General features: G+C 40.6%; 1 protein-coding gene across 1 annotated transcript in view; it reads left to right on the forward strand.

Annotated features, from left to right (window-relative positions):
- The window catches only part of igsf5b (immunoglobulin superfamily, member 5b), a 127,417-nt gene extending 126,419 nt beyond the window's left edge, over nucleotides 1–998 (forward strand). The window contains 1 exon segment of the mRNA XM_034168778.1: nucleotides 810–998. Within this exon segment, the coding sequence (XP_034024669.1) occupies nucleotides 810–914 (105 nt within the window). The 3' untranslated portion in view covers nucleotides 915–998.
- The last annotated feature ends 9,256 nt before the right edge of the window (nucleotides 999–10,254 follow it).

A 10,254-nucleotide genomic window follows, 5' to 3' on the forward strand; every position in this document is an offset into this window, starting at 1 on the left:
AGCGAATGTGAGCATTTGCCCACTCAAGTCGGTTACGACGACGAACTGGAGTCAGGTCGAGACCCCGATGAGGACGACGAGCATGCAGATGAGCTTCCCTGAGATGGTTTCTGACAGTTTGAGCAGAAATTCTTTGGTTATACAAACTGATTGTTTCAGCAGCTGTCCAAGTGGCTGGTCTTAGACGATCTTGGAGGTGAACATGCTGGATGTGGAGGTCCTGGGCTGGTGTGGTTACATGTGGTCTGCGGTTGTGAGGCTGGTTGGATGTACTGCCAAATTCTCTGAAACGACTTTGGAGACGGCTTATGGTAGAGAAATGAACATTCAATACACGAGCAACAGCTCTGGTTGACATTCCTGCTGTCAGCATGCCAATTGCACGCTCCCTCAAATCTTGCAACATCTGTGGCATTGTGCTGTGTGATAAAACTGCAACTTTCAGAGTGGCCTTTTATTGTGGACAGTCTAAGGCACACCTGTGCACTAATCATGGTGTCTAATCAGCATCTTGGTATGGCACACCTGTGAGGTGGGATGGATTATCTCAGCAAAGGAGAAGTGCTCACTATCACAGATTTAGACGGTTTGTGAACAATATTTGAGAGAAATGGTGATATTGTGTATGTGGAAAAAGTTTTAGATCTTTGAGTTCATCTCATACAAAATGGGAGCAAAACCAAAAGTGTTGCGTTTATATTTTTGTGGAGTGTAAATAAAATTGATTTGATTTGATTTGATTTAAATGTTGTGTGTGAAACTTACACTTGTGCATGTCTCTAACCACTAAATTTGATGGTTTGTCACAGATCCCTGATGTTGTGTCCTCCAGTAATCTATCTCTACACAGACTGAGTGATGCTGGCCAACCATACAAAAGCTCCAAGAATGTCAGACGAATCACCACGGTGTGAAGAACCTATATTTGTCAGGATTCAGTGTTGTTACTGTGTTCAAGGGTATTTTTTTTCCCTCCATCACGATTGGACTGTCTTTTCTCCCTCTGTATTTTTCACTCTGTGTTGTCTCCCTTGCTGCACGCCTGCATGTCACGTGTAATCACTCACCTATTGACAGTTTAGGTCACAGTACATCAGCCTCAGGTTTTCCAGTTGTCTTTGTTAGTTTGGTGAGGTGTTTCATACCATTGTAGGCTTCTGTCTGCTTCTTACTATTAAGGTTATTATTATTATTATTATTATTATTATTATTGCTTTTGTTATCAGTATTATTAATAATATTTTATTATTATTACTCCTATTTTATCATTTGATTTTGAAATGGACCACAACTTTCTTGTATCATTCATGTATTTTTAACATATTTACAATTATATTTTGTACTTTCATCAAACTTACTAAATAAAATTACTAGGGCTGGGCAACGTTAACGCGCTAACGTTGCGTTAATTATTGAGGTCATTATCGCCGACAATTTTGTTCCTCCCCTTAACGCTGCGGGTTTTTTTTTTTTGGCCTTTTATGACTGTTGCTCGTTGCCTTTTATTTTGAAAGCGTCAGTCGTGGGCGAGTTTATGCTGCTGCTTCCTGCTGATAGCTGAGTTCACACAAAAAGGACACGAGGATCGAGAAAAGTACAGGCTATGCAATGCACAACAAAACAAAATGCAGAAAGACGCCGAACTTTTGAATGGACATTTTCGGTACAAAGTTCTACAGGATCAGGCCCGGATCTTTTACGCATCGTTCGTCATCGGTAAAAAAAAAAAAAAATTGAATAATCTCGAATAGCCGAACATGTCCCCGCGGTGAACACAGCTTTTCGGTGGTTTTCATGTCAACCTATAGTCCGTAAATTATACGGATTTTTCCGAGTTTCAGAGTCATACGGACGTACAAATAAAGTCGGAAACTATTTCTATAAAGTCGAAACTATTTCTGCAGCGCGGCTCCACATTGAAACCATGAACCATTGAAGCAATGCTTCGATCCAGTAGCTCGTTGGTTCTTTGATTCACTGCTCTTCAGAAACGGCAAGCCGCTTCTTAATCCCTCGCAAAGCCATTAAAATATTGTCAGTCACTTTTGTGTGGATTAAAGTCACTAATTGGGACTCTTGTCTTGTTGCTGTCAAGAAACAAGGATCGTCCTCCGTTCCGTTCACACAGCTCGAAACGCTGTGCGGCTGAGACAGAGTCCGGTCAGAATTAATAACTTCAAAATGAATCCCCGATTTAAATAAAATGACACCTCTTTCCAAATGTAATACAGACAAGAAACTACAATCGACTAAAATGTTTTTTTTCCTCCCAAAATGAAACGTCCTGTATTTTCTTTTCAAATTACATCCTGAAGTGAAGCACAGCAGCTCTAAGGTCAGCTCAGATATATGGAAACACATTCATGCCAGTGTCTGAAAGGAAATGCTTTTGACAAAAACTACAGATTTTGTTTATTCCTATTTATGTCCAGAGATCAAGGATTCACCATGTAGAGTTCATTATGTACAAAGTTTAAGGATCCAGTGACCAAATTCATATTTATTTACTTTAAGACTCAATAAAATGTTCAATTTCAATTCAGTTTAATCGGCTTATAAAGTGCCAAATCACAACAAAATCTAAATATACTAAAACAAATACATCACAATTGTACACATATCAAATTGTGGTATGTGTACAATTGTGATGTATTTGTTTTTTGTTTTTTATTGTTACGCATGCACATTCTCACGCTTTTAATATAAGATGATTTACCGCCTCCTGCTGGAATGGCGTGTGAGTCCAAAATTTAATTAGCAATGGCCATTGTTCAGTCTTGTTAGATAATATCTGTAGTTTCTCCAAAAATATTAGTCCTCAGTGTTCCATTTTTGCACCGTTCATCTTTGACCCAAAATACATAAGCATACCAAATAGCAAATGTCAGCTTTCCACAGTTTGTCTGTGATTGAAGTTGCATGCACGCACACACGCACGGACAGCTTTTTGTCTTTTATGTATTCTGCTGCAAGCAGGTGCCTTTAAATTTACACACCCACAAACAGAAACGGTGGCGGAAGACATCAAACATGGTACAATTGTCACTCATGATAACGGCAACATGACACTTAACTAAACTGACTAAACCAATTGAACTACAAAACACAATAAATCAATAACATTAACAACACTGTTAAAGTAACATGAACCACAATAACAACATTTAAAACCCCAAAACCCTGAACGTCCATGGTGCATTGCAGCACAATGTCCATTGTTCAGTATGGTGAGCTAATTTCTGTCATTTCTCCAAGAATATTAGTCCTTTCAACTTTCCATTTTCGGGGCATTCATCCTTGACCCAAAAAACATAAGCATACCAAACGGCAAATGTCAGCTCTTCCCATTTTCTCCGTGATCGATGCCATATCCAATCCAATCATATCCAATGAGTTTGTGTGCCAAATAAATTTATTCATCATCATCATCATCATATGCACGCATGCACACACGCATACATACACGCACGCACGCACAGGCCCCTTGGCTGTTATAACGTAGATAGTCCTGCCATCTTTTTAGTCTGTTATTCCTGTTTGCAGTTTTTTCTGGCCTCTTCTAACTTGTCTGTCTCACCCTGAACTGTAATATAACATGTACAGTGTATAAAGTGGTAGATTACTGTTGTGTTCAGTTTAATATTTCACATTATCTTAATTTGCATATGATATATGATTTTGAGCTCTTTTGTAACAACTTTTAATTGTCAAATATTTCAGTTTTTTACTATATGCTACAAATTTAAATAAATACACTTTTTCCTCTTTATGTTGCTGTCTTATAATATTTAGTGACATCTAATCGAAAATGGCACATAACTTGTGTTATAACATGAAGCCTAAAATACATAAAGATACACTAAAAAAAACAAAACATTTGAGTAATCTTGTTTTTATTTCAATATTTATTTTTTCAGAGAAGTCTTAATCCTCTCACTCTCTCCCATATATGATAATATCTCAAACTTAATTTACTGGTTATTGAAAGGAATGTCTATAAAACACACCCTCAGGAGCAAAAGGTGTGAGAAAGAACTGAGACTGTTGCAGCTTAAAGTCTCAGTAGCCCAGTAATGGAATATTAGATTTATAACTGTGTGACAGCAGTGACATAACATTTGCATTTCATAATAGTGAAGGAGAGGACGTGTGGGTAGTGGATATGAATCTGCCAGATATTCTCAATAGTTTTAAAAGCATCATGATTATTAAAGATGCTTGAATGTATTAAAATGTCAGAAAAGGAGATTTGATTTTTTGCTCTGTTTAAATTTCTTCACATAAAATTTAATTTCACATTTTAGAAACTACTTTGACAAAGCAAATATTTTTTTAAACTATATAGAGGAATGATCCCTGAAATGACAAGAAAATGCATTTATTGAGTGAGGGTAGCAGAAATAATGCTGCACTATTTGTCACCTAACACAGCCCAGAGGGAAATAAAGTATGCCATCAGCAGTTTATGCTTTGTTGAATAAGAAATATTCTTTAATTTTACTGATGACTGATGGGCATTCTGTTTGCACCATTTGCCATTAGATCTTATTTGTTTCTGGCAGCAAACGTGATTAGCTGAGTGCCTAGTCTGTGCAAAAATGGCACACAGGCTAAATCTAATCAAAATTATACTGCAATAAATGTAATAAATTTTCAGTGGGCTCAACTGGAAGCCTATTCTCACAGTAGGTTTTGAACCAAAGACTCAGACGTCAGCACTGGATGAGTCTTTGGGTGAACTGGTTTCATTTATGCTGTCTCTGGCTGTGCCTCAATTCAGGGGCTGCATCCTTTGAAAGCTGCATTCGTCAAGTGCATGTGTCATAATGAAATGATGACGCTGTCTCATTTCAATGGCTTCTTGGAATCTGGCAGACGAATATAGCCTACTTTCCCCTAAAATCGAAGGATACAACTGTCGTGTCCTTCATGCTCCAAACATTCCCAAATGTCATTGTACATGTTTTTGACAAAATGATTGATTGTGAAAAAAGACAATGTAGGGTGCTCAATGGCACACTGGGAGCAACTGGGGAATTAAGGACCTTGCCCAAGGGTACTTAGCAATTTTCTGGTCTGGCGGGGGTTTGAACTGAGGATCCGTTGAGCTCAAACCCAATGCTTAAACACAATGCTAACTTGTGGAGTGCAGGTTTCAAGGTTGTTAGGCAATGGGGGTAGGGGCAGGATAAGATAATAATTAAATTGTGAAAAGTTCTGTGGGATAGACCATCTTATTTCATACTGTTGGTTTGGCCGTCATGGTCTTGGAAGGCCAGATCAGATTACACACTCTTCCAACATAATCTGGATGTACATGAGATATGAGTAAGATAAGATCAACTTTATTTATCCTGAAGGAAATTATTTTGCCAGAGTACCGAAACAGTAAACATTTTTTTAATAATAAATACAACAAATTTATGCAAAATGACTGGAAGACATTTGCACAAGATGTTAAACAACATTGCACATAACTCTGAATAACTGTCCATTATGTATTCATCCTAAGAAGGGGGAGGAATTATATAGTCTGATTGTCACAGGTAGGAAAGACGTCCTGTGGCATTCTGTGGTGCACCTCGGTGGTCTCAGTCGATGGCTGAAGGTGCTCTGACAGGACATCAGTGTGGCATGCAGGGGGTGGGAGGTGTTGTCTAGGATGCTGAGCAGCTTCCTCAGCATCCTCCTCTGACACCTTCATCACAGACTCCAGCTCAACCCCCGACAGAGCCAGCTCTCCTGATGAGCTTGTTGAGTCTGTTCATGTCAGTTGCCTTCAGCCTGCTGCTCCTGCACACTACAGTGTAGAAGATGATGCTGAAGACCACTGAGTGATAAAACATCTGCAACATATTTCTGCAAACATTGAAAGATTTGAGCCTCCTGAGGGAGTACAGCTCTGATCTTTCTTATACACATCTGTGTTTACAGTCCAGTCCAATTTGTTGTTTATATGTGGACACCCAGGTACTTGTAGTAGTCCACAATGTCCACCTCAGTTCCACTGATAGTAACTGGGTTCGGACGGGTCTTCCGTCTTCTGAAGTCCATCACCAGCTCCTTCATCTTAGATATGCTGAGCTGCCAATGGTTGAGTCCACACCACTCCTCAATCCTGTCCACCACATTTCTGTACTCAGCCTCCTGGTCACTGCCGATGCACCCCACAATAGCAGAGTTGTCCAAAAACTTCTGCAAGTGGCAGGACTGTGCCCAGTACCTGAAGTTTGAGGTTTAGAGTGCGAACAGAAAGGAAAACGGGACTGTCCCCTGTGGTGCCCCTGTGTTGCTTTTGATGGTGCCAGATGTAATGTCCCGAAGCCTCACATACTGTGGGTGGCCTGTGAGGTAGTTGGTAATCTAGGCCACCAGTGGAGCCTCCACTTTCATGTCACGTAGCTTATTGCTGAGCAAGTCAGGCCGGATGGTGTTGAACGCACTGGAGAAGTCAAAGCGATGGCATCTTCCACTCCCCTGTTGGGCTGGTATGCAAACTGCAGGGAGCCCAGTGATGAGTTGAAGACTGTGTGGAAGTGCCTCAGGATGAGCCTCTCAAGTGACTTCATAACATGTGATGTTAGGGCACCGGTCTGTAGTCATTAAATGTGTTTGGATTCTTCTTCTTGGGCACAAGGACCAGTCATGATGTTTTCCACTACTCAGGAACAACCACTTGGCTCAGGCTCAAGTTGAAGATGTGCTGGAAAATGCCACACAGCTGGATAGCACATCCCTTCAGCACTGTGGGGCTGAGGCCATCAGGACCCGCAGCCTTTCCTGGACACCGGCGATTAAATTCTCTTGTCACATCCTCAGCAGTGATGGTAATGGGAGGTGTTGAGGAGAATGAGGGAGTAGTGGAGGGAGTAGGGGGTAATAATTGGGGTGTGAGGTGAGTGTCCAGAGGAGGGGGTGAAATGAAACAAGCTGGGGGAAGGGTGGGCAGAGTCCATGTCGGCAAACCTGTTGAAGAACAGGTTTAGCTCATTGGCCTCATGTAGGTCTCCTTCCAACATCTGGTCCACCTTCTTACCATGACCAGCCCAAAACTTTGTTGTTTTAGGCTGTTAAAACTGCAGCACTTTGTCAAAAACTTAAGTGTAATCCTGTTAGCATAGATGGTTACAGAATGTGTGTTTATTCTCAACATTCATTCATTTTCAGCCGCTTAACTGGGTCTGGATTGTGGTGGCAGTAGAGTTTATCCCACAGATCCATATCCTACCCAGCAGCAGTGTTGCCGCAGTTACTTTGAAAAAGTAATCCAATTACTGATTACTCCTTGAAAAAGTAACTTTGTTACAGTTGTATGCAAAACCTTTGGGGACCCCTGAGGATTTTCATGATTTTCCTTTATAAATCATTGGTTGTCTGGATCAGAAATTTGAGTTAAATATATCATATAGCAGACGAACACACTGATATTTGAGAAGTGAAATGAAGTTTCTAGTATTTACAAAAAGTGTGCAATAATTATTTATACAAAATTGGGTGGGTGCATAGATTTAGGCACCCATGTCATTTTATGATTTGAATACATTTAGTACTAATTATTGGAACACAAAATTCAATCATGAGAAAGGGTATTTAAGGTGGCCATTTGCAAATGTTTCTCCTCTTTGCATCTCTTTTAATGAGTGGCAACATGGGAGCCTCTAAACAACTGTCAAATGACCTGAAAATAAAGATTGATCAACATCATGGTTTAGGGAAAGGATACAAAAAGCTATCTCAGAAATTTCAGCTGGCAGTTTCCACTGTGAGGAACATAGTGAGAAAATGGAAGACCACAGGCACAGTACTAGTTAAGGCCCAAAGTGGCAGGCCAAGAAAAATCTTAGATAAGCTGTAGCGAAGAATGGTGAGAACAGTCATAGTCAACCCACAGACCTGCTCCAAAGACCTACAACATGATCTTGCTGCAGATAGTGTCTCTGTGCATCGTTCAAATATACAGCGCACTTTGCACAAAGAGATGCTGTATGATGTAATGCAGAGGAAGCCTTTTCTGTGTACACACCACAAACAGAGTCGTTCGACGTATGCTAAAGCACATTTGGACAAGCCAGCTTCATTTTGGAATAAGGTGCTGTGGACTGATGAATCTAAAATAGAGTTATTTGGACATAACAAGGGGCGGTATGCATAGCTGAAAAAGAACACAGCATTCCAAGAAAAATGCTTGCTACATACAGTAAAATTTGGAGGTGGTTCCATTATGCTGTGGGGCTGTGTGGCCAGTGCAGGTACTGGGAATCATGTTAAAGTTGAGGGTCACATGGATTCCAGTCAGTATCAGCAGATTCTTGAGAACAATGTTCATGAATCAGTGACAAGAGTTGAAGTTGCATTGGGACTGGATCTTTCAACAAGACAACGACCCTAAACACTGCCCAAAATCTACTAAGGCCTTCATGCAGAGGAACAAGTACAATGTTCTGGAATGGCCATCTCAGTCCCCTGAATATTCTTGAAAATCTGTGGTGTGATTTTAAGCGGGCTGTCCATGCTTGGAAACCAACAAACCTGAGATGTTTTGTAAAGAAGAATGGTCCAAAATACCTTCAACCAGAATCCAGACTCTCATTGGAAGCTATAGGAAGTTGTTATTAGAGGCTGTTATTCCTGCAAAAGGAGGATCTACTAAATATTGATGTATTTTTTCTGTTGGGGTGCTCAAATTTATGCACCTGCCTAATTTTGTTTGTTTCTCAACATTTTAATTGTTACAATTATTATTATTGTATTAGTAGTAGTGTGAAAAAATGTCTTCAAAAGTGGACATTTAATCTTGGGGTGTGGAGGGGGAAGAATGCTTCCCCTACACCCCCCCCCCCCTTTTCCGCTGGATTTGACCTGGGTGGCCGTCTGAGCAGGAAGAATCAATAACGTATTTATGGAAAAAGCACGACCAGATTGACAGATAGGGATTTTTTGTTGGTGTTTTTTGACGTCTTTCACGACTTTTGGCACATTTTGGTGGAAAAGACAAGCATTAGCATTTGTTAATGTGTGCGGATCAGTTGTTTTTAGCGAGGACACACATAGAGCAGCACAGAGTTTTAGAGAAAAAAGTGTAAAAATGTCTTTGTAAAGCTCAGTGCAAATGTGCTGCGGTCACCATGCTTTGAGAGACAACAACTGTTCTTTCAACTTGTAGCTGTGCTGCAGAAAATGCTTTGTGGGCGAAGTGGGAAGTTCCGTCGAACCACGACCTCCACCTGCCCACGGGCTGCTGTGATCGAGCCACAATACAAACACAACTGAGAGGTTGACATCACGCTGCTGTAAAGGGGTATCAAAATAGTACTGATAAGTATATAAAAAGTAAACTAGAAGTATACTTGATACATACTTGCATATACTACTTTTTGGTAAGGGCGTGTCTAGTATTGGAGCATTTTTAAGTAAATACATACGGGATTGGGCCAATACCTGATATTGGTATCGGGAGTGGTGCATCCCTAGTTTAGCGTGCTAAAAGTTAATGTTCGCGGATTAGCAGTTATTGAAGCTAACATTTTGGTTAGCTGTGCCCACCACTGCCCATTTGGAATTACACTAAGCCTAAACATGCATACAGTAAAAGTTCATGTTCTATTTGATTTGTCACTCGTGTGGACAGCATGCATATTTGCATTATTGAAAATAGCCTGCTGACACAGTTTCCTGCTTTTCTCTGTCACCAGATGGCTGACACATATCTTCGCTTTGGAAATCACATCTCAATAATGACTGTGAGGAAGGGGTAAGTCGTTTCTCTCTCCTGCTGCTTTCTGTTTTCTTACATCAGACGCCTGTCATTAGAGCGGATGGCTATTAAATAAATTAGGTTTCCTCCAGTGGGCCTGAAAAGACAGGCGCAAAATGAGAGGCCTATTATATGACCTGCTTTAGTGTTTGTTTTCCAGCTCAACCTTACTCCTGCCCCCCGGGGCTTACTTAGGCTGCTCCACGGTGCATGCTATGTTTCACACAACAGTGTGTTTGTATCGTTTTGAGATGTTCAAAGCTAAGAGAGACAATCAGTGCTGACCTTTCCAACAGCATCATTGTGACAAGGTCCGTTACTTTACTCACTTGTAACTGCTTTAATTGTTTTGATTCCCTGTCACTGTGTGTTTTTTCCTCATCATCCTCATGCGCCTGTCTCCTACCTCCTCCTCACGCCATTGTTATGCTGCACATTCTGTTCCCAAGAACCACATGGGCTACCAGAGTGTTTTACGTCAGTCTTTCAGGGGTTTCCTG

The sequence above is a fragment of the Thalassophryne amazonica genome, chromosome 4 (genome assembly GCF_902500255.1).
Source record: "Thalassophryne amazonica chromosome 4, fThaAma1.1, whole genome shotgun sequence".
NCBI classification, from domain to species: Eukaryota; Metazoa; Chordata; class Actinopteri; order Batrachoidiformes; family Batrachoididae; genus Thalassophryne; species Thalassophryne amazonica.